This window comes from Microcebus murinus, chromosome 1, assembly GCF_040939455.1.
Source record: "Microcebus murinus isolate Inina chromosome 1, M.murinus_Inina_mat1.0, whole genome shotgun sequence".
Lineage (NCBI taxonomy): Eukaryota > Metazoa > Chordata > Mammalia > Primates > Cheirogaleidae > Microcebus > Microcebus murinus.
Genome location: NC_134104.1, coordinates 67183797 through 67209647, shown reverse-complemented (window position 1 = coordinate 67209647; position 25851 = coordinate 67183797). Strand labels below are relative to the sequence as shown.

The following is a 25851-nucleotide window of genomic DNA, read 5'->3' as shown; positions in this document are numbered from 1 at the left end:
TTACTAAGTCCAAGATTACATTTTATGCTGATTGGAATCCTCTTGAAATGAGATATATTGTTTGGGATTTGCTTTAATAAAAGAGTCCACTGATGAGGAATGAAAAGTGGGGGCAATTGTAGATGAAACTAGATTGGCCATATAACTTTTGAATCTGGGTGTTAGGAAATAGAGATACATCCTTTTGTTCTGTATACTTTTTGTATGTTTAAAGATTTCCTTGATAGGATAGAAAAATAGAATAAAGGAAGAAAATTCTTCTGAAGATCCTCATATTGACCCAAATTCTAGTTTTACTGTTCAGAATATTATTGGGCTCCTTAAATAAATTTTGAGATATAATACTTTGTAGGAAAAGAAAAGGCACCTGTGAGAATTATTAGGCTAGAGTCAAGATCTGGGTATTGGAAAGAGCTATAGTTTAATGATGTTAAATTTCTAGGCCTGTGGTTGCCTTGAAATCACCCAGATAAATTAGGCAACAGTTCTTGTGGAAAGTGGGGAAGGGGGGGTGCAGAGACACCCCAGAATGCTGGAAGAGCAATTCACACTGCTTTGTCTTCTATGCCAGAACACTTGGAGAATCTGTTTAATTTAGAAGTCTGGCTGATTATGAAAGCTATGTCCCTTCTTAAAGGCCTTCAACCAAAGGGAAGAGGAACACTGTAGAATTAGAATGCATCATTTAGCAGGAAGGTAACAGTTGAGGAGTCAAGAGTAGACAGAGATAAATTATTAATATTAAGCAGTTACATGACTAACTCAAAATATTGAAAGATTCTCAAATAGTCTTTCATGCTTAGAAGGAGGGACAAAACAGAAATACCTGGGCAGAATCAGATTTATTAGGAATCTCACATAGAATGGAGAATTAAACAAAGTATGCAGTTAAACACTCAGAAAATCCATGAAGCAAAGGGAATGAATCTAAATGAGATCTAGAGATCTGAAGGAGAAAGAACGTGGTGTGGTGGCAGACACCTGTAATCCCAGCTACTTGGGAGGCTGAGCCAGCAGGATTGCTTGAGCTCAGGAGTTTGAGTCCAGGCTGAGCAACTTAGTGAGACCACGTCTCTATTTTAATTAAAAGAAAATAAATAGAAAAAAAGGAGGCAGAAGGGATTGTCATCGTGAGACTATACTGTACTCAGACTGAAAGAAGAGATGGTGATTGCTTTTATAAAATAAGAAAGCTATCACAAAACAAGGCATGGGAGTGATTATGTTTGCTTTTGTGCTGAAAGCATATTTTAAAATGTAATTAATACTTAACCTTTAAAGATGATGACAAAACCATATGTTAAAGCAAAATTTAAAAAGATTCTCTCACACACTCTTTTTACATTCTTTTTTGCTCTGTGCCCACTCCACTTTAGCTCTGTTATCCTTCTAACTATTCTCAACCATGCCAAACTTGTTTCTGCCCTGGGACTTTTATTTGCTCTTTCCTATGCCTGTACCATTTTTTACTCACTCCTCACCTTCAAAATCCTCTCTTGGTGTGTTCTTACTTTCAGTTTTTGGCTCAAGTGCCTCTTCAGAGAGATCTTTTCTGGGCATTTTACATAAAATAAGATGTCATTGTTTATCATTTTCCATCATTTCCCATTATTGATATTGTTTTTGTAGCAATACTCTCTGACATTGTATTGTGTACTCATTTGTTAGTTATCTCCCCTGCTAGTATATGTGAGTTCCATAAGTGCGAGTACTTCGTTTTCTTACTTCTAAAACCCTGCAATAGTGCCTGACACATAGTAGGTACTCACTTGAATATTTATTGAATGAATGAATAATATATATGCTCACAGTTTTATGTTTAAAAAGATCTGAAAAAGCAGTAAATTGTTTCTTGCATTTAATTGTAACCAACAAGAGGGAACTGGTTGGTAATATATATGTAACAAGTAACTTTAAAGAAGGTGACCCTTTTACCACTGCTGTTGTGGGGAAAGAGATAGATAAATTATCTAAAAAAATGACCTTGTCATCAAAGAGTTTGTAATAGCCAAGTAAGAGAATTCTGGGTAGTATAGATGTTTATCCTAAGCTTTTTTTTTTTTTTTTTTTTTGAGACAGAGTCTCGCTTTGTTGCCCAGGCTAGAGTGAGTGCCGTGGCGTCAGCCTAGCTCACAGCAACCTCAAACTCCTGGGCTCAAGCAATCCTGCTGCCTCAGCCTCCCGAGTAGCTGGGACTACAGGCATGCGCCGCCATGCCCGGCTAATTTTTTCTATATATATTAGTTGGCCAATTAATTTCTTTCTATTTATAGTAGAGACGGGGTCTCGCTCTTGCTCAGGCTGGTTTCGAACTCCTGACCTCGAGCAATCCACCCGCCTTGGCCTCCCAGAGTGCTAGGATTACAGGCGTGAGCCACCACGCCCGGCCTATCCTAAGCTTTTTGAAAATAGGCTTCAGAAACTTTATTGACATAGAAGACACCTTGAGGTCTTCAAAGGAAATGCAGCACTCGATCTGTGAGTCCCATTGAAATTCTGACTGTGTAAGTGAGAAAAATGCCAGTGAAAAACACATAATGACTTCTGATTAGCTTATGTTTTAAAGCACTGTGAAACTGGGAGAAAGTCCATTCAGTTAGTCATGGACAGTAACGGGAACGATGTGAAGTAAAAATGGAAAGTTCAAGCCCCATGTTGACTGAGGCCTGCAAATACCACAGAAAGCACCACAGGAAGGGCCTTTGCATAACATACAGAGTGTCAGGACTGGAAGATGGCTTGGACACTGTTGGAGACACGATGAATTGTTAACAGATGAAGACTATGTAGAATTATTTGACTATCTTTTCTGTCGAGAATTCTTTTGAAACTAGAAAAGATAAAAAATTCTAGTAAGTTACAGGTAGGTTAAAGAGTTAAATATTTAAGAAGTCAAAACAGAGCGACCAGAAAGGGCAGGTGGCCTTAGAGTAACAAGAGCTGAGTTTGGGGCTTGTCTCTGCCATTACTGGGTCCATCAGACAAATCCAGTAACCTTTCAGAGTTTGTTTTCTTCGCTAGAAAATGAGAATAATGTCTGCCTTGCACATAGTAGGTACTGAATACATTTTCACTATATTAATGGGTGATTTACTCACAGTTACAAGACTCGGATGAGATTATTTATGTTTAGTAAGCTAAAACAAATGGAAAGTTATACTGATCTCTAACATTCATTACCACTCTGTATCATCCATGCTACTCAAACATATCATACATTTCTTACTTAATTCTTACTTAAGTCCTGTAGAAAGCTGGGCATGGTTCTGTGTACCTGTAGTCCTGGATACTCAGGAGGCTGAGGTGGGAGAATTGCTTGATCCTAGGAGTCCCAGGCCAGCCTGGACAACATAGCAAGACCCCCATCTTTCAAAAAGTCTACAGAAAAAAAGCCTGTTAAACTTTATTATAATACCTCAGTGTTTTCCAAACTAACTTGATGAGGGAACCACTTAAAATTTAACACTCTATAGAATACTCAAAAAACTGAGAAGTGACATCCTAGAGAAATTAGTTTAGAGGTCTGGTGATAACCCTGAAGAGTTTCAAGCAGAAATAGGGTTATGAGCTTTGTCCTGAAAGCTGAGTCCAGTGTAGGGTCCGGCAAACTTTTTCTGAAGGCTAGATAATAAATGTTCCAGCTTTGTTGCCTCTGTGGTCCCTGTCACATCTATTCAGCTCTGCTGTGACGGATAGACAGTACTAACGTGAATGAGCATGACAGTGCTCTGGTAAGACTGTATTTACAAAAACAAGCAGCAGGCCTGTAGTGTGCTGCCCCTACTTTAGTGGGTGTGTGTTCCCTCAGAGCAGACCAAGGCTAGGTGGAAAACATTTTATGATCTTCTGAGACCTGTTCCAGGTATTTCCAGAGATAATTCTTTCACTTTAAGCTGAAGTCTTGAAAGGGTTAAGACGCACTGTAGGGTTAATGCCTAATTCCTCAAGTTACTCATGTTTGAGGAATCAGGGAAGTAATTTATTCTCAGAGCTTACATTTAGAAACTGTATATCGGAAATTTTTTTAGGGTTTTATGTGGGGTTAGCTTTTGGTCTTCCAGTTCATAGCCATATGAACTTTGGGGGAAAGTAAAGCAAATTAATTACTGTATGTGGTATTTTGTTGTAATTTTTGTAAAATTTGTGTGAATGGCTTGGCAGTAGACATTTCATCTCAGTGATCTAAATGGTAATTCTGTTATTAAAATATTTAATATGTTAGAAAAAGTTATCTCTTGACAAGTAGCATAGAAGTATATTGTATATATGCAGCATTTAAATGTAAAACTATATATCAGTAGAATTGAAAATGCTTGGATTCTTTCCCTTTGTAAATTCCAATTTGGGGACTTTACATAAGGAGTCAATCTGAAGGAAGAAGCCTTACTTTTAGATATGCTTATTACATTATGATACTAAAAAATTAGGAATAACTAAATATCCAACAAAGTTATCCAACAAGGAATGCTTGTGTATTTTATACACTACTCAGTGGAATTTCATGCAACTATTTTAAACGGTATTTATTAAAGGTAATATTGATCTGCTATATAAACATACTCTTGCTAAGGTAAATTTTAAAACAATAATTAAAAACTATGCATAAAAAGATGTATGGAAGCATACGATATAATAAATACGATCAGAGTACTAGTTTTGTTTTTTTGGGAGGGATGGGGTTATTGGAGATTAACTTTTTTTTTCTTTTACATATTTTCCAAGTTTATTGTACTAAGCATTTTTGTGTTGTTTTGTTTATCTTGTTTCTTTGTTTCTTTGTTTTGTTGATGGGGTTGGAAATTTTTTTAAGTAATCTGTGTATAATTTTTACCTAATAGCAATTTCTGTTAACTGTTTATTTCAGAGAGTAGCAGATAGACTCTATGGTGTATATAAAGTGCATGGGAATTATGGGCGAGTTTTCAGGTAAGCATTATACAAACTTTTAAAATAAATAACAGTTAGCTCTAGTTAGCTCTTTGCCTAAAAGCAGTAATTCTTGGAAATTTATGAACAAAGCAGTAATTACTAAAAGCAGTAATTCTTGGAAATTTATAAGTCTGGAGAGAAAACTATTTTTTTAAAATGATGTTCCATAGTAGTGGTTTTCCTGCTTTCAGGTATCTGCTTTTCGTTTTAAAGCCTTCCTTTAAATAAGAAACAGGGAGGAAATTCCATATATTGAGCAAATAAAATGAAACTACTCTGATTGAAGCAGAATGCCTAGGAAGATTCCCCTGGAAATTATTGTCATAGAGAATTAGTGATTTTCTCTTTCTCTTATTTCTTTTTATTGTTTTATAATTTATAAAGATTTTTGCCGCCGGGCGCGGTGGCTCACGCCTGTAATCCTAGCTCTCTGGGAGGCCGAGGCGGGCGGATTGCTCGAGGTCAGGAGTTCGAAACCAGCCTGAGCGAGCAAGAGCGAGACCCCCGTCTCTACTATAAATAGAAAGAAATTAATCGGCCAACTAATATATAAAAAATTAGCCGGGCATGGTGGCGAATGCCTGTAGTCTCAGCTACTCGGGAGGCTGAGGCAGGAGGATTGCTTGAGCCAGGAGTTTGAGGTTGCTGTGAGCTAGGCGTGACGCCACGGCACTCACTCTAGCCTGGGCAACAAAGCGAGACTCTAAAAAAAAAAGATTTTTGCAAGGTGAGTTTTTTTCAGTCTTGGGATAATTTTAATGATAATTAGAATATTTGTGTATATAACTTGCATATTTTAATTATTTTTAAATAGTTTTCTTTTGTGAATTTTCATGTGTTCAGTATTTTGGTTGTGATGTTTTAAAAGTTATTATCCAGATCTTTTTATAAGAAAAATGTCCTTGCAAATGTTCCATTATAAGTTTTTTGATTGAATTAATTTAAAAATATGGTTCATTTTACATTTTTAAAAAGTTAATGCATTCAAATAGAACAAAATTCAAAAAGAACAAAAGCTATTCAATGAAAAGTCTCTTTCCCCCTGTCAGCCAACTACCCAAGTCTTCTGCCTAAGACAACTAATATCATTTTCTTAGTTTCTAGTATATCCTTCTAGTGACATATAGTACTATAAACATAATATATTAGCATACAAACAAATGCGTTTTTCCATTTTTTAACACAAAAAAGGAGCATGTTGTATGCATTTTTTTGTTCATTTGCTTTAGCTTGCTTTTTTCACTTAAAGAACTGTTCTCCAAGATATAGTGTTATCAGTAAATATAATAACTGTATTGGGTTTTATTGAACAGAAATATCATGATGTATTTAATCAGTCTTGGTAATTATTTCCAGTCTTTTGTAATTGCATTCAAAGCTGCAATATATATTCATGTCATTTCACACATATATGAGTATATATGTAGGATAAAATTCTAAGAGTGAAATTACTGAGTCTAAGGATAGTTACAGTTATAGTTTTGATAGATATAGAAACTATATTACCCTGTACTGAAGATGTTAAATTCCCACCAGCAAAGTGTTAATACCTGTTTCCCCACACCTTTGCCCAAACACTGTATTAGTAAACTTACCTTTACCGGTTGGTCGTATGGTGAAGAGTGGTTTCTCATTGTACAGATGGTCCTGGATTTACAATGGTTCCACTTATGATGGGTTTATTGGAAATGTGATCCCATCATAAGTCAGGGAGCACCTGTAGTTGTAATTTGTATTTCTCTAATTATGAATAAAGTCAAACATTTTCTTATGATTAATAGCCATTTTTTCCCCCTATTTCATGAATTCTCTGTATCTTTTTGCCTTTTTATCTGTAGAGCGGATAGCTTGCTGCTTATTGATTTGCAGGAGTGCTTTATCTTTTAGTAAAATTAGGTCTTTGTGAAATGAATTGCAAATTTTTTTTCAGTTTGTCATGTGTCTTTTGACTTTTCTTATGGTGGCTTTGACATACAGAATATTCTGTTTATTAAATTCAATTGCATATAAATGATTAGGTTTTTTCCTTTTAATAATAATAGTCTGTGATTTTTGTATATATCTTAGCAAGGCCTTCCGCCACCTTGGATTATAAAAAATTTTCTCATTTCTTATACATTTTTGTGGTTTTATATATCCCTACTTCTCCTCAGTTTCATACATTTTTGATTCATCTGAAATTCATTTGAATATTAGATGTCAAGTTTGGACCCAAACTTATTAAATTCATTTGTAGAGTAATAGGTTATCCATATGTCTTTGTTTGATCAATACATTAAAATTAAATGTAGGTTGGGACAGATCAGGATTATATGACATTTTCTAATGAAGAGAAGCTTATTGATATTGTAAAAATGTAAACTCATTGCTAAGATTAGGGATATATGAAAATATATGGCCAAACATAAAGGAATAGTATAATGAGAAGAAAGGCAAATAATATTAAACTTTTTGAAGTCTACCACATGCTGTTTGACTTACCTTTAATTGCTTTTAGATTTATGCACATGAGTCAGTTCTGATTTTTAGAATATTACCCAAATTGGAACTCCAATTAAGCTTGGGAACATTGCTCATTTAAAAATTAACATAAATCATTATCCCATAGGAGACATGGGGGGAAAATTAGTGTAAAGCAAACACTGTCAAAGGTAGCACATTAATTATAATCAGCAAATGAAATTCTATTAATTTAAGAGGCAAGTAGACAAAAAGTCAATTGGTTGAATCAAATTTTAAAGAAAACTTATTTGCATTAATGTAACATGATAAATATTGTACAGATCTGTCTTCTTTGCCAACTCAGTAAATTAATAGAAAACCGCTTTGCATCTAAAAACATCACAAAAAGTGAATCAGGGAGACCATAGATAGTTGAGGTCATTTAATCAATCTGGTAGACCAGAGCAATTGCCAGTGAAGACTATTAATGAGGCATAAATGGTAAGACTTACCAATGGCTTCTTTCAGTCATTCAGCACACAGTTACTGAGCTCCTGCTACTATGGTAGGTGGCTAAGAATACTAAGAATACCAAGAATTTTTTTTTTTTTTTGAGTTGAGTCAGGGTCTCTATTGCCTAGGATAGAGTGTAATCACATCATTATAGCTCACTGCAACCTCAAATTCCTGGGCTCAGGCAATCATCCTGGCTCCCAAGTAGCTAGGACTATAGGCACATGCTACCACACCTGGCTAATTTATCTATTTTTTGTAGAGTCAGGGTCTTGCTATGTTGCTCAGGCTGGTCTCAAACTCCTGGCCTCAAGTGACTCTCCTGCCTCAGCCTCCCAAAGTGCTAGGATTATAGATGTGAGCCACTGCACCCAGCCTAAGAATACCAAGATTTAATTTGAGGGCAGAGTTACTAGGAGGATTGTGATAGAGATTGTAGGTGAAATAGCAGGTTTGAGGGATGAGTTAAAGGGTTCTGTTGTGGATAGATTGCATTTGAATTAAATATTTCTATTAAGCAGTTGGAAAGTTGGATCAGGAATTTAAGAAGCTAGTAAGAATATGAGTCGTCTTATGTTGATCTTGAGATGGTACACATAATAAAATGCTCAAAAATTAGATGAGTGAAGGACCTGTGGGTCATATTGTCGGTAATTATATTAACATGATCTACAGTTACATTAACTGTGTTCACTGTATCATACATTTGGTTAGTTATGTTTGTAATCTGCCAGAACACCAGAATTTTATTTCCCATGTGAAGAACTGGGCTTTAGATATGTTGGATTTGAAATGAGAGAGGTGCATAAAAGCAGAATTGCCTTGTAGGTTCAAAAATGTGGCTTTTGAGCTAGAGATGCTAGAAAGCCATTTTGTAAATAGCAAAGCACTAAAAAAAGGTTAACTGCTGCTACTATTTTGAGAGTAAACATATAATGAAATAAAATTATTGGAAGGAGCCTTACCTATTTTGTCTTCTAATCATAACTATACAGTTTTATATAGGTGATTTATGTTTTGCTTACATGACATTAGAAACCACATGAGGTATTTTTTATTCTAGTACTGTAAGCATATGATCTATTTCAAGAACAGTTTATAAAAATCACATTTTAAGGCCGAGCGCAGGAGGATTGCTTGAGCTTGGGAGTTTGAGACCAGCCTGAGCAAGACCAAGACCCTGTCTCTACTAAAAAATAGAAAAATTAGCCGGGTGTGGTGGCGTGTGCTTATAGTCCCAGCTACTGGGGAGGCTGAGGCAGAAGGATAGCTTGAGCCCAGGAGTTTGAGGTTGCTATGAACTAGGCTGATGCCACTGCACTCTACCCAGGGCAACAGAGAGACACTGTCTCCAAAAAAAAGAAGAAAAAAACCCAAAAAAACAAAAAGTCATATATTAAGAGAATATAACTACTGTTTTTAATTTTTTTCTCTTACGATACGTTCCAATTGAAGATAGAAAAATTGGCAACAACCTGTATGGCCAGGAAAATGGTTAAAAAGATTATAAGTTGCCATATAAAATGATATTTAGAACAAATTATTTTAATAATATGGGAAAATCCTATTTAAAAAAGCATGATATAAAATTGCATATATCATATGATCTCAGCTGCAATTGAGCAAATCTAGAAGGAGATATATCAAATTATGTCATGTCATTGTATTTGGAATTATGGATTTATTTTCTCAGTTTACTATAATAAGCATATGTAATTTCCACTAACAATTTTTTGAGAAGCATTTCACAGAAATGACAACAAAATGATCTATATTTCTAGTAGGCTTTCTCATGCAACGTGCAAATTATTATTAAAATTTTACTGGCTCCTGTACTGTTTTTGTACAATTGTCTTTTTCTGTTAGCTGTTAGAACAGCAGCATGTAGTCAGTTGTGTTCATCAGAACCATCCATAGATTATTTAAAAATATACATGCCTTAGCTCTATCCCCACAGATTCTGACTAAGTAGATCAAGAGTAGGGCCAGCTTCCATATTTTTTTTTTAAAAGCTCTGCAATTGATTTAAATAGACATCCTAGCTGAGAGTGTTATCTATAAGCAGAAGCTGTTTTGTATTATACTTATCTTACACTTAGCAACAACAGGTATCAACTTACTTACATTTAGTTGTTAAACTTAAGGGGAAAACAGCAAATTTGAATCACAGAAAATAAATCCAAATATGAGTACATTATTTAAAAGCTAGCTAGAAAAGAATCTTGAGAAGAGTCCATTTAATATTCCAAGCTCGGCACTGTGGCTCACACCTGTAATCCCAGCACTTTGGGAAGCTGAGGCAGGAGGATCATTGAGGTCAGGAGTTCAAGACCAGCCTGGGCAATATAGCAAGACCCTGTCTCTACAGAAAAAAACAAATAAACCCAGCTCTGGTGGTTGCTAAGGCAGGAGGATCACTTTGATTGAGCCCAGGAGTTAAAGGCTGCAGTGAGCTATGATTGTGCCACTGCACTGCAGCCTGTGTGACAGAGTGAGACCCTGTTTCTAAAAATAATAATAATATTCCATAGCTCTAATTCATAATGCTTTTAGTTTTATCTTTTTCTTCCTAGTGAATGGAGTGCCATAGAAAAAGAAATGGGTGATGGACTGCAGAGTGCTGGTCATCATATGGATGTGTAAGTACCTAGAGAACTTAATGTGAAGCCTGAGGTGACGTCCCATGGCAAAGTGTTAGTGACTCTTGTGTTCTTCTGTTTTTATCAAGTTACTGGCATTTATATAGTATGTTTTGTGTGTACAGATCTGACTTAAATTTATATTAGGAATGCAGGGTTAGTTTAACATTCGAAAATCAGTCTAATTCATATATTAACAGAATAAAGGTGAAAACCTGCATGTTCATTTCAATATATGTAGAAAAAGCAAGCATTTGATGAATTTTAACACCCATTTTTAGTAAAAATTTTCATCAAACTAGGAACAAAAGGGAATTTTTGCAGCCTAAAATTTACAGCTAATATTGTACTCAATAGTGAAATATTAATGCTTTCTCCTAAGGTCAAGAGCAAGACAAGTTCGCTCTTACTACTTCTAGTAAACATTGTATTGGAGAATCCTATTCAGTGCAGTAAGGCAAGAAAACTAAATAAGAGGCATAAATATTAGTAAGAAGCAAAACTGTCTTTATCTGCATTTGACAAGATCTTTTACATAGAAAATCATAAGGAATCAACTAGAAATATTGTAAAACTGACAATTGAATTTAATGAGGTTGCAGTATACAAGATTAATATCTAAAAATCAATTATTTTTACATATTAGTAACAAAAAATGGAAAATAAAAATTTTGACAATACTATTTACAGTAGCATCAAAACATAATACTTAGGTATTAATTTAATAAAAGATTTAAAAGACCTCTACACTGAAAATCCTATGAAACATTACTAAAAGAAATTTAAAATGACATAAATAAGTGGCAAGATAAACCATGTTCATGGATTGGAACACTTGATATTATTAAGATGTTCATTCTCCCCAAATTAGAGTCCCAATCAAAAGTCCACTGACTTTTTAATGGAAATTAATAAGCTGATTGTAAATTTATATGGAAATTCAAAGGATCTTGACAAAGAACAAAGCTGGAATATATTACCTACTTTTAAGATTTACTGGAAAGCTATAGTTATAAAGATAGTGAGCGATATTAGCATAAAGATCAATGGAACAGAGTAGTGTTCAGAAATAGGACCTACACTTCTATAGTCCAGTTTCAACAAATGGTGCTGAGTAACTGGATATCTATGTGAGAAAAAAATGAACTTTTGAGCCATATCTCACATTTTATATAAAAATTAATTCAATTTGTATCATGTACATAATTGTAAAAGTTGAAATTAATAGCTTTTAGTAGAAAACATAGGAGACCATTGCCACAACCTTGGGATAAGCAAAGATTTCTTAAAGAGGATCTGAAAAGAAAAAAATTTTTTAAATAATACATTGGTCTTTAGCAAAATTAAAAAATTTTTGTTTCTCAAAAGAGATACCATTGGGTGAGGGAAGAAGAATGGGGAGTTAATGTTAAATGGGATACAGAGTTTCAGTTGGAGAAGATGAGAAAATTCTGGAGATGGATGGCGGTAATGGTTGTACAACATTGTGAATGTACTTAATGCCATTGAACTGTACACCTAAAAATTGTTTAAAAGGTAAATTTTATATTATGTATATTTTACTATTAACGAAAAAGACACCATTAAGATAATGAAGAGGTAAGCCACAGACTGGGAGCAAACATTTCTAACCATAGTATAAGTATAAATATAAAGATATATAGAAAGATAAAAGTGTAAGTATAAAGAATTCCTACAATTCAATAATAAAAAGACAAAAAATAGATTTTTTTTGAGACAGTCTCTCGCTCTATTGTCCAGGCTAGAGTGCCGTGGCATCAGCCTAGCTCACAGCAACCTCAAACTCCTGGGCTCAAGTGATCCTCCTGCCTCAGCCTCCTGAGTAGCTGGGACTACAGGCATGTGCCACCACCCCCAGCTAATTTTTCTTATTTTTGGTAGAGGTGGGGTCTCACTCTTGCTCAGGCTGCTCCTGAGCTCAAGCGTTCCTACCACCTCTGCCTCCCAGAGTGTTAGGATTATAGGTGTGAGCCACTGTGCCCTGCCCAAAAAATAGATCTTAAATACTCTCACCACAAAAAAATAAGTATGTCAGGTGATAGGTATGTTATTATTCATTTCATAATATATGCATATATCAAAACACCATGTTGCATACTGTAAATATATACAATTTTTATTTCTCAGTTATACCTTAATAAAGCTGGAGGAGAAAAAATATTTGTTTCTTCTAAATATTACTTTTCTTTAGGCCATATTCAGGCTAACTGGCTGTTTTTTCAAACAATTTGTTTAACCTTAAGTCTTCTTGCATTCACTTGATTTAGCACATCAGTAGTTGTAAGAATTTAGGATTATCAGTCTTTCAGTTTATTAAAGTGTTAAATAAAATTACTCTCAGTACTTATATTCAAACATCTTTATTATAGCCAGTTGCGGTGGCTCACACCTATAATCTCAGTGACTTAGAGGCTGAAGTGGGAGGATTATTTGAGGCCAGGAGTTTGAGGCCAGCCTGGGCAACATAGCAAGACTCTGTCTCTAGGCCAGGCGCGGTGGCTCACGCCTATAATCCTAGCTCTCTGGGAGGCTGAGGTGGGTGGATTGCTCAAGGTCAGGAGTTCAAAACCAGCCTGAGCAAGAGTGAGACCCCGTCCTCTACTGTAAATGGAAAGAAATTAATTGGCCAACTAATATACATAGAAAAAAATTAGCCAGGCATGGTGGCGCATGCCTGTAGTCCCAGCTACTCGGGAGGCTGAGACAGCAGGATTGCTTGAGCCCAGGAGTTTGAGGTTGCTGTGAGCTAGGCTGATGCCACGGCACTCACTCTAGCCTGGGCAACAAAGTGAGACTGTCTCAAAAAAGAAAAAAAGACTCTGTCTCTAAAAAAGTAGGGAAAACTATCCAGGCGTGGTGGTGTGTGCCTATAGTCCCAGCTACGTGAGAGACTGACACAGGAGGACTGCTTGAGCCGAGGATTTCAAGGCCACAGGGAGCTTTGGTCACACCGCTGCACTCCGGCTTGGGTAACAGAGAGAGACCTTCTCTCTAATAAAAATAAAAATCCTTATCATTTGTACTTCTCTACCTAAAGATGTGCCAGTTTATCCCTGTACTGTGTTTCTTATCTTCAGACCACCAGCCCCTTGTGGCTCCTCTATTTTTGCTTATTTTCTTAACATTAACTCTTTCAGAATCACGGACTTAAAGAACTAAAGGCAGATTTTCCTTCTCTTACGAGTAATTCTCAAGACATTTTTTTAGTCACTTATAAGAAATTCTTTAATAAACATAAGTTTGTAATTATAGAATGTGTACTTTGACTACTTTTATAAGTTCTGTAAGAAAGCACATTGCTTTTCAAATGAATCTTACTGTAGTTTTATTTATTTGATCTTACAACTTTAGTAAATTTTGTTTACTTGTATGGATGAAGCAGGCTCAGAGACATAAATATATATTTTTTTAATTTTCATGCTGAGGAATCAGAATTAATTTGAAAGAAGACACCTATTATACCACACAGAAGTAGTACATATGCGTGTCCTTATGGAATTTACAATGCGATCAGAGAAGTAAAACCAAAGCACAAGACGTTATTTTGATAAAATTTAAGTTCTAAATTGTTGATAAGAGATCAGAAGTAGGATGGTGGATAAAGACTAATATAGTCTGGGAAAATTTCATGGAGGTGGAGAGATGCAGAGCACCATCACATCTCTGTATACGTGAAGATTCAGGTGTAGGAATGAGACTGGAATGACAGGGTGTCTCAAAGCAGAGGTTGCTGTTAAGAATTACTATAAAATAAGCTTCTAAAATATTCTGTAATCTTTATTTACTCTACTTTCCTTTGTAGATTTTTGGCATTACTATAACTAGTTGTTACCAAGAACATGTGTGTACTGATTATACCTAACTTACCTCTTCTGCAGATTTAGTAGCCTTTTTATAATATCTTTGAATAAAAGATACTATAGTTTTATAGTGCTTCTTAAGCTACCTATAAGAAGGACCATATTTTTCTTTGTTTTCTTTTTTATTTCTAAGCTATTGCTAACTGAAACATTTTGGTAAAATTCAGTAAAATCATCATGTAATTACAAATTGCTATAAATGATTCTAAATGCTGATTTTCACTTTCTGTGCTTTATCTCTGCTGCATAGCAAATTATCAGTGGACTACACTTTGAATAGCACTTCTTTAGAATGTTTGTGAACCAATGAAAGCACTCTATTTATGCAGTGTTTTTTAAATAGGTATGCATCTTCTATTGATGATATTTTGGAAGATGAAGAACATTATGCAGATCAGTTAAAGGAGTATCTTTTTTATGCAGAAGCACTGCGGTAAGTATAATAAAAGTTCCATATGCAGCCAGGTGGCTGATCACCACTCTCTTCATATACCACTGTAAAATAGATAGTAAGGTGTTTTTTTAAGTGAATCCATCCTCTCAGATATTGAATGAAGTCTCCTTGTATACCTCTGTGTTGCATATTGCTAGGCATAAAAATTTAAGATGAGGACTACCCTTTAAATGTTATATTGATAAAACCTGCCAGTTTCAGGCATCAGGTCTGTCTGTTGTTCTTTCTGCTTTTTCCAGTTTGAAGATTGGAAGCCAAATACAGATTTAGTGTGTATCTCAATATCTGTCCGTAGGTTGTATATTACCATTTTTTTTCTGTAATTTTTTGCCACGTCTGCATGTTTTATAAGTAGGTTGTTAAGGACTTTGTATTCTGTTTTTATGGCATCTCCTACAGGGCCAAATAGAATTCTCTGCTAGATAGTCCTATTTGATTAAGAAAAAGTTAATATGTATTTTTCTGATCAATTTAGAAAAATCAATCATTTTCCCAGAACAGGTGGCATTTTGTCAGTTTTCCTGTCACTTGTGAAAGCAGTATTAGAATTCAGTTTGGAAAACAGAAGAGCAGTATTCCTTTAGCTGTCCAGTAACTAGTGTGAAAAAATCTGCACGTTGTTAGCTTTTTTCCTTCTAGACCTTTGAGTAGTAGGAAATTTCATCAGGGTATTTTCAAGTCACCAAGCACAGTTGGTGAATACAGTGGAACTCTGTGCAGCTCTTAAAAACTATAAAAAATGATTAATGTGTGTTAACATGGAAAGATGTCCATGGTATATAGCTAAGTGAGAAAAGATGTAGAACCATTTGGGGTGTGTGGATATGTGTATTTATAAATGCCCAGCTAAATTCTGGAAGGATATGCACTATCTAGACACATGGATTATGTCTGGATAGTAGGATTGGCAGAAAGAGAGAGTTCTTTTTTTTTTGTTTGTTTGTTTTTGTTTTTGTTTTTGTTTTTTTGAGACAGAGTCTCACTTTGTTGCCCAGGCTAGAGTGAGTGCCATGGCGTCAGCCTAGCTCACAGCAACCTCAAACTCCTGGGCTCAGGCGATCCTTCTGTCTCAGCCTCCCGAGTAGCTGGGACTACAGGCATGTGCTACCATGCCCGGCTAATTTTTTTTTCTTTTTTGTATATATATTTTTAGTTGTCCAATTAATTTCTTTCTATTTTTAGTAGAGACGGGGTCTTGCTCAGGCTGGTTTTGAACTCCTGACCTTGAACAATCCACCCGCCTCGGCCTCCCAGAGTGCTAGGATTACAGGCATGAGCCACCGCGCCTGGCCAAGAGAGGGTTCTTGAAACTTTCTTTTTATTTTCTTTTTTTATAGTGAACACAGATTACTTTTATGATAATAAAAACTAATAGACATTTCTAAATAACAAAGACGTAAACTTTGAAATATTACCCTTTTTAAGAATACTCAGTTACTATGTAAGATTATAGCATTAGTTCTTATGTTACATGAGAAAACATTTCATATGTATGTGATAATATGTTTATTGAAAGAAATGTAGCAACTATATAAAACATAACCTTTTTGTTTTAATTATATAAAGTTTTTATGCTTAGGTTCTGCTAGATTTAATTTTAATGTTAGGCTACTACATTTTAAACTTGAAAATTCTGGGCACACAAGTTTTGGCTCTAGTAAGACATTGTGAATGCCTTTTCTCTACCCCTGAAAAAATGTCTTGACATGTATAAAGAGAGGCTAGAAAAGTTAAATGTCAGCTCATTTTTTCATCCCTAGGGCTGTGTGCAGGAAACATGAACTTATGCAGTATGATTTGGAGATGGCTGCTCAGGACTTAGCATCCAAGAAGCAGCAGTGTGAGGAACTGGCAACTGGGGTGAGTATTTTTCTTTAGGTCTCTGGTATTATCGTAGCAGGCTTTATGTGGAATCAGTTGCAGTTATAGTAATAATATTCATTATGTCTGTTCTTTTTACAGGGGAATAATTTGTGAATGGCTTTATAATTCTTTGGTTGTTATCTTGATATAAAAAGATGTAAGCCATTAAAACCATGTGCTATATAATATACTGTAAGAAATTTTGCTGACATTGTTGTCTTTAACAAGTATCATCCAATTTCTACGGTCCAAGTGAAAAAACATTATTCTTTGAGATTAAAATAATGATATTTGTTATGTTTAATTTTATAAGGTATGTTATATTATAGAAATTTTAGTTTCCTTTAAAAATCTAGCCAGGAATGGTGGTTCACACCTGTAATATTAGTACTTTTGGAGACTGAGGTGGGTGAATTGCTTGAGGCCAGGAGTTTTAGACCAGCCTAGGCAACATAGTGAGACCCTGTCTCTGCAAAAAATAGAAAATTAGCCAACTGTGATAGCACAAGCCTGTAGTCCCAGCTAGTTGAGAGACTGAGGCAGGAAGATTGCTTGAGCCCAGGAGGTGAAGGTTCCAGTGGCTAGAATGACACCACTGCACTCTAGCCCTGGCAAAAGAACAAGATCCTGTCTCAAAAAAACACAAAATAAAACCAAAAAAAAAACAGAGAGAGAAAAACCTTACCCAGTTAGAATCAGTGCATCTCTCCTAACAAAGGGCTTTTTATACACTTTATTCTTTAATGCTTAGTGAGTACTTGTGAAGAAAATTGCCTATCTGATTGCATTAGACTTAGGTCATTTTTATGCTCAGCTTTCTACTGCTGTCCAACTATTTCACTGAAATAAATTAGCTGTCATGGTGAGGGAGACACTCTGGTAATAGTAAAGCAGAGACTGTGTCACCATTTATCAGTCACTTCATAGTTAACAAGCACTATAGTTTTAAAGTGCTTTTTTTTTTTTTGAGACAGAGTCTCGCTTTGTTGCCCAGGCTAGAGTGAGTGCCGTGGCGTCAGCCTGGCTCACAGCAACCTCAAACTCCTGGGCTCAAGTGATCCTTCTGCCTCAGCCTCCCGGGTAGCTGGGACTACAGGCATGCGCCACCATGCCCGGCTAATTTTTTTATATATATATCAGTTGGCCAATTAATTTCTTTCTATTTATAGTAGAGACGGGGTCTCGCTCTTGCTCAGGCTGGTTTTGAACTCCTGACCTTGAGCAATCCGCCCGCCTCGGCCTCCCAAGAGCTAGGATTACAGGCGTGAGCCACAGCGCCCGGCCTTTAAAGTGCTTTTCACATAGATTATTCACTTGCTACATTTATGAAAAATCATAGATATATGTGGAGGGAAAACCTGTGACCATGAGACATGATTAGACTAGGTCCTTGATTTATTTTTAAAATTCAGGGGAAGTTCCAAGACCATTTTCAGGGAGCTTGGTTTTCTACTCCTACATATGAAAGGGAAAGTATTTCCCTCAGTAAACTGCAAATAGGGAGGAAATGTTAGAGGGTGAAACTTGAGGCTGCCTTGCAATGCTTGGGTATAAGCATCCTGTTTTATTCATATATACCCAAGTTTCAGTGTGAATTCTGCAGATTTTAAATATGACTCTTTGGTCTGTTGAATTTTATCTATTTTTTATATCATAGAGTAATTTTTAAAAATATGACCACTCATACAAGATAAGAAAAACCTTGTCTAATATTTCACCTGGAAGTTTTCTAGTTGATAAAGAAATTCAGTTAGAATTTTTCCTTTTTTGACTATTCCATATTATTCCAGTGTTAGAATCATATTAGGTATACTCTAATTGTGAGCCTTGTGGTGGTTTTGTCTGAGCTCTGTTTCCTTTTTGTGTATGTCTGGTAAAATGTACATGAATAAAATTTACCATTTTCAAGTGTACAGTTCATAGTACAGTCATCCATTAATATCCACTGGAGATTGTTCCCAGGACCCCTGTGGATACCAAAATCCATAGATGCTCAAGTCCCTTATATAAAATGGTGTAGTATTTGTATGTAACAGGGGGGTTGGGACACAGACTTATAGTACCTAATACAATATAAATGCTATGTTAATAGTTGATATACTGCACTTTTAAAATTTATATTATTTTTTATTTTATTGTTATTTATTTTCCCAAATATTTTTGATCTGTGATTGGTTGAATCCATGGATGTGGAACCTTCAGATATGGAGGGCTGACTATATTAAGTACATTCACAATATTGAGCATCCAGTCTCTAGAACTCAAACTCTGTTCCCACTAAACAACTACCCATCCTCCCCTCTCCCTAGCTCCTGGCAATCACTATTCTACTTTCTGTCATTGATTTTAACTACTCCTAGTACCTCATATAAGTGGAATCATATAGTATTTGTCTTTTTGTTACTGGATTATTTCACTTAGTATAATGTCCTCAAGCTTCATCCATGTTGTAGCATATACCAGAATTTCCTTCCTTTTTAGGGAAGAGTAACATTCTACTGTATGTATATGGCACATTTTGTTCATGCATTCATCTGTTTATATATTTCCTTTTAGACCGTGAGAACATTCTCTTTGAAGGGAATGACTACCAAGCTTTTCGGTCAAGAAACTCCAGAACAGAGAGAGGCCAGAATAAAGGTGCTAGAAGAACAAATAAATGAAGGAGAGCAACAGCTAAAGTCTAAAAATCTGGAAGGCAGGTAAAAGTGCTAAAATGTTTAACAGGGTTAGACTTGCAGACTACATAGTGGATTATTTTTATTTATTTATAACAATTCCCAGCTTCATTAGCACATTCCTGGATAGCCTGTTCCTGTAAAATGCAGTGATTGCAATCCTAAGAAATTTGAGTTATCAAAAATCATAGAAACAATTATTTTAGTGTGGAGGAAAGGAAGAAAAGGTAGAGTTTCAGCTTTGTGATATTGTTTTCCTGCTCTTTTCATGATTTCTATCCTTTGCACATTTCCTCTGTTCTTCTCCTTCATTTAACAAAAGCCAGTCCATCCTTCAGCACCCAGCTCAAGTGTTAACTTCATTATGAAGCCCCCCTTATCCTCTCAGGCCATCACAGCACTCAGTTCATCCCACTACAGCATGGCAGTTGTGTGTTAGGTGATTGGTTGTTCTATAGGACTCTTTCCTGGCTAATAGCCCTTCAAAGTCAGTGACTGTGTCTTTTGCATCTTAATGTCCCAGTGCCTTGTATAGAACTTGGAATGTATATTTCTATAAATTCATTTATCAGTGACCTCCTATCACTATTTAGCTCATTTTCCTTATTGTTGTTTTCATCTGACAGTGAGTAGACCAAGAGTGTGTTCTTGGTTTTGAGGTTGTTTTGTTAATTTTTAGAACCACTGGCACCAAATAAGGCAAAGTAAACTTTCATGAATAGAGTTTTAAGAAACAAATGCCTTTCAGAATTTTTTTTTTTTTTTTTTTTTTTTTTTTTTTTTTTTGAGACAGAGTCTCGCTTTGTTGCCCAGGCTAGAGTGAGTGCCGTGGCGTCAGCCTAGCTCACAGCAACCTCAAACTCCTGGGCTCGAGTGATCCTTCTGCCTCAGCCTCCCGGGTAGCTGGGACTACAGGCATGTGCCACCATGCCCGGCTAATTTTTTTATATATATATATCAGTTGGCCAATTAATTTCTTTCTATTTATAGTAGAGACGGGGTCTCGCTCTTGCTCAGGCTGGTTTTGAACTCCTGACCTTGAGCAATCCGCCCGCCTCGGCCTCCCAAGAGCTAGGATTACAGGCGTGAGCCACAGCGCCCGGCCCCCTTTCAGAATTTTTAAAACTCTCGTCATTTAAAGCAAGAACATGGTAAATGTGATTTGTCATCTATCTTGTCAAAAGAGTGTGTGTTTCCCAGTGATCCCAGGAAAACACTTCATTTTGGCATCTGTTAGGCTTATGAGCTAGATCTGGGAGTCATCTACATCTGGTTTATAGGAATAATTCAAAGGTAGAATCCTTGTGGCAAAATGTTGATTATTAAAATGTAGAAGAATGTATGACACTTTGCTTTTCTCCTCACTATAATTTTCAGGAAAAGAAAAAAACAGAACTGTCTTATATAAGCAGTACCTTTTTATTCTATATTGACAATTAAAAATGAACTCAAACAAGAACGGTTGCTTAAATTTATAATATATAGTTAATTTAATTTTATAATAAAGACTATACCTTTTATTTCAGAGAATTTGTGAAAAATGCTTGGGCTGATATTGAACGCTTCAAAGAACAAAAGAACCGTGATTTAAAGGAGGCCCTCATAAGCTATGCAGTCATGCAGATCAGTATGTGCAAAAAGGTAGGCTTTGGTTTCAATGAAGATAGCAGGTATACTCAGAGTGCTTACAAATTTTTTGAACTCTCTTATTTGGACCAAAAAGTTTTTCATTTTCCTTTTCATTCTCTTCCATTCTAAAACATTTCCCAATTTCTTTACTTACTTTTGAAAGAAGTATTACAACCAAAATGTCAATTACTGAATCTCCACTCATCTAAAGTTCCAAATTTGTATCCCTCATTTATAACTTGTATTTGACAATCTATGCCAACAACATCATTTGGACTATGTGATGTTCTTAGATAGGAACAGAGCATCCCTAACATATGGAAAATAACTTAAACATTATTTGGGGAAAATATGGTTATGCTGTGGTTTGTTGGTAAAGTAAATTCTTCATGTTGCTGATAATCTATAATGAAAGATATGAACATTAAAGCTTATTCTAGTTTTAAAAAAAGATTTGAAACTGGTGGAAGTCTTTCTAAAATGTTGCTTTAAGAACAAAATATGGGAGGTGGAGGCAGGAGTTTGAGACTAGCCTGGGCAAGATAGCAAGACCCATCTCTACAAAAAAAAACAAAAAAATTAGCCAGGTGTGGTGGCGTGCATCTATAGTCCTAGCTACTTGGAAGGCTGAGATGGGAGAATCACTTGAGCCCAGGAATTCAGTGTTACTGTCAGCTATGATTGCACTACTGCTCTCTAGCCTGAGTGACAGAGTAAGACACTGCCCCTTTAAAAAAAGTATTCTATCATTGTCCTAATTGCTGGAAAGAAATAAAATAGATAAACAAATAAATATAAAAAAAGTAATAAGTAAAAATAAATAGAAAACATCCCTTAACCGTTGAGACCTGCTGATGTGACTACTAGTAACAGTGCTTTCCACTTGTCTAGCAAGTCCTAACTTGTCAAGCAGTTTCACATGCATTACCTCAGTAAATCATATAATAAGATGAATTCCTGTATTTGTGAAGACCTTCTTAGAGAGAAAAATCATACTCCTATAAATACATATATAATTCTTATGCTTTAATTTATCCAAAAGTTTTGCTTTTGGCTAAGAGCCATCACTTTTCCTTCACCTTCATTTGTATCACCAACATTTGCAGTAGAAAACAAAGATATTTTGAGACGTAAACACCAGACCCACTCAGTAGTTAAGTGTGCTCCTTTTGACTTGGGTAAATTCATATTTGTGCCTCAGTGAATTATAAGTTACATTATATGTGGATCTTTGGGGTCACTTTAAAGAAGTTAAAATCATGCCTGGTTAGTCTGCTGGTGCTAAAGGTGTTGAGTATGTTGTAGTTTGGTAGCATCTCTGTCTCTGTTGCTGTCATCCTGTCAGCTCCTTCTTGCCTGCTTTTGGGTGCGGGACATTTCTAGTCCTTTTTCTAATCTAACTCTTTTAACCTCAGGAATTCTGAAAGATCAGATAAGAAAGGTTTTTAGAGTTAGTGTTTTGTTTTTGTTTTTCCTTTTCCTATGAAAGACTGAATAAACTCTTTGTGATCTCTCATTGACTTCTTTTCCAAAGAAACATGCAAAACCTTTTATATTATGGCTCAAAGGACTTTCCCCTCCACTTTGTCTAGGGTAGAATGGTTGAGGGTGCTAGAAATTTAATCTCTGATTTTAAAAAGATATTTATAGTAGATGTATTTGGATATACTATTGGGTTATCTTGTGTGTTTGCTCATGTGCCCTAAGATAAAAACTGTAGTAAACAAGAATTTGATAAGAGTGTATTTTCACCTTATTTCCTAAGAACAATAGTATAAAATTTCATCATGTTTTATTTTCTTGCGTAAGTAGAGTGGATTTTTCTATTTGAAAATCTACAGTGTGCTTTTCTTTAGATACTTAAGTGCCAGAAATTAAGAGTAACATCTCAGTTTTTCTTGGATAAATATGGATGTCTATATTTTGTATAATTTACATATATATTAACTTTTAAACTATATCATGCTTTGTTATAATGTCAGCTATTCAAAGTATTAATTGAATATAATCAAAGTGTTAATTAGATATAATCAGATGACTAAATTATAGTAGTTATAAACCAAAATGAAAAAGTTGGCATTTTAAAAAGCAAATAGCACTTCTGTATTATTTTTTCCTCAACCTTTTTGATAGTGAATTGTCTAAATTTTTGAATCAAATAGGCTAAAGCCTCTTTATGCTGCTTTATCTTTGTAGATTTTAAAAATTAGTTACTAATATAAAAATAACAAATATACTCATTGCTAAAATTTCAAATAATCCAGAACTGTATTAAGTTAAAATTCTCCCTCTCTTCCCCAAAATCCCTTTTTAAAAGCTCGCAGGTGTTACACCTTCATGTGTATCCTTTCAGACTTTTTGTATATATAGTCATTTAGAAAATAGACACTTTTCTCCTCCCTACAAGAACAGGACTGCATTTTGTGTGCCAGTGTGTAGTTTTTGCTTTTTCATTTGATGTCTCATGAACACCTTACTATGACAGTACATAAGACCTTATCCTTTCTAACACTGAACCTTCCATTTAAATATACTTTACCCAGCTGATCGATCAGAGACATTTTAAAGGATTTTTGTTTTTTATTTATCTGCTTTGTGTATCCCATCAGGGAGAAAGGAAACTAAAAAGATTCTTGATTTTTTTTTAATTGTTTAGAGCCTCGATAAATATTTATACATTTTAATGCTTAAATATTAAAGAAAATTTTCCTTTCTCATAACTTAGCTATTATTGGAGAATATGTACCTTGTTTATTGAAAAAATGCCTTTATTTCTGCCACTTCCTTAGGTTTTAGTGTTACATCTTTACAAACATGTGTTTTTGTCTAAGCATATTAGGCCATCTATAGCTTTGCGCTAAGTAGACTGCTAGACCTGCTAAGAGGGATTTGATAATTTAGTACATAATGACTTTTTTATCAAAACTTTAGTTATTAGACCAATAATTTAATAACTCAATTTATATTGTTAGACTAATGAAGTTTTTGTTTCAAATATTACATTGAAAAACTGAAAACTTGTTTAGTTTACAAATAGACATTATATGAGTATGTGACATGAGTAAATGAGTTTATGATATGAACCTTGAAAACTCAATTTTCCAACAAATTGTCCTGTTCTTTCTCCATTTTAAAGATAAGCTCATACAAGAGATTCTCTTACTCTTTTCAGAAGCATTAGACATTCGCTTATATTAGCCATTTTCTGAAATAGTGTCATACTTGCTGGGCTTGTTAGTTATTCTAAAAAGCAAAACTTAGCATTCCACTAAGCCAAATATTTAGGTTTTCAGATTTCCTTCCAGAATCACATTTTAAACTTATTTTCGTTTCTAGGGAATTCAAATTTGGACCAATGCTAAAGAATGCTTTAGCAAGATGTAATCCTGTGAAATGAATTTCTCTTCAATCAAAGTGCCCCAAAACAGAAGCACAAGTAAATAAAAGAAATTTAAGTTGCTATCCAGTATACATAAAAATATACAGTAAGTTGAGTAAATTCAGCTTTCTTTAACCTAATTATAGTTGTGTTAATATAGCACAAAAAGGATGTATTTTAATGATGATTAAATATTATAATTTGAGGTTTTGGGGACTGGTGCTGATTCCAAAAAGTTAATTTTTTAATAATATATACCAACAGATTATTTGTCAGGCTTCTGAACCAATGACTGAATGTCAAGATGTTAGTTAATTTCTAGATGTTTGTTTCAGTGCCAACTGTTTCAGATCTATTAATGTAGGGAATTTTTCCCTAAGATTGAATTCCTTTATTTTCCTTATAGATTCACTAATCTGTTATAGGGGGTTGTTTTTCTCTTGCCTTATAGTTGAGCTGTTTGGTTTGACAAGGCTCAGCAGAGACTTAGTGTGAAAAATCTAAGATCTTCTTCCACATTCATTGAAGCCCCTTATAACATTTGCATACACTAGAAAATGCCTTCAATTTGTGTTTTACCAGAATTTTGATACTGGTCAGAAATTTTATACTGCCAACAAAGAAGACTCAACTTCTCAGATAGGGAATGTAGTAGAATACATTGTTATGATCTAGCAATTGCTCTATAGAAAGTTCTGAGTGTGTTACATATAAGAATTAAATTCTTCTCAAATAATTCTTAACCTCAGTGATGAGCCTAAATTTACTCTGCTTGGCTCTCTACACATGGCATTTCAGGGTACAAGATGTAGCATTTCAATGTATAAGATATATGTAGTAAATATACGTGTTGGTATCTTCATTAACATCCTTCTTTTCTATTGCTTGGCTGTAATTTTTGTAAAGATAAATTATATTGGTTTTTTATGTGTGTTTTTGTGGTATATGTTCAGAAGCCAGGCACCTTCATTTTGCTAGCTTTGCAGAATCTTAAATGTGTATTCATTATTTCTAATTATGTAAAAAAAAAAAAAGTACTGTTTAGCATTTGACTTTTTTACATGTTTAAAATGTTGCTGGATTTTTGTGCTGTTTGCCAAACTTATACAATAAATAAATGAAGTATTATGCTGATTTTCAGATGATTTTTGTTATTTTTAACAAGATGAAACATATACAATATCTGTTGCTCTGTGAGAAAATAATATGTGCCATATTGTTTTAAAGTTTTTAATTATATAAATTCGCCCTCTACCAAAATGTTGGTTTTTTAAAAAATAAGATACTGAAATGAAATATGATTTTTTAAGTTTTACTAGGGTTTTATAAAAGATAAATTAGTAGAAGCAAAAGCCATCTGTATGGATACACATTTCATTCCACTGGATTGTATCATCTCTTGACAAATGAGATAATATACCTGTCCACTAGCATTTAAAAATCA

At 34.8% G+C, this 25851-nt stretch overlaps 1 protein-coding gene across 2 annotated transcripts in view; it reads left to right on the top strand.

The window, feature by feature from the left end:
* SNX4 (sorting nexin 4) overlaps window positions 1-25542 on the top strand; it is a 61310-nt gene extending 35768 nt beyond the window's left edge. For both annotated transcript variants that reach the window (XM_076002354.1, XM_076002358.1), the window contains exons 8-14: window positions 4865-4926; window positions 10458-10523; window positions 14748-14837; window positions 16619-16718; window positions 19278-19423; window positions 20926-21040; window positions 24365-25542. In XM_076002354.1, the coding sequence (XP_075858469.1) occupies window positions 4865-4926; window positions 10458-10523; window positions 14748-14837; window positions 16619-16718; window positions 19278-19423; window positions 20926-21040; window positions 24365-24412 (627 nt within the window). In that variant the 3' untranslated portion in view covers window positions 24413-25542. The remainder of the gene's footprint in view (window positions 1-4864; window positions 4927-10457; window positions 10524-14747; window positions 14838-16618; window positions 16719-19277; window positions 19424-20925; window positions 21041-24364) is intronic.
* The last annotated feature ends 309 nt before the right edge of the window (window positions 25543-25851 follow it).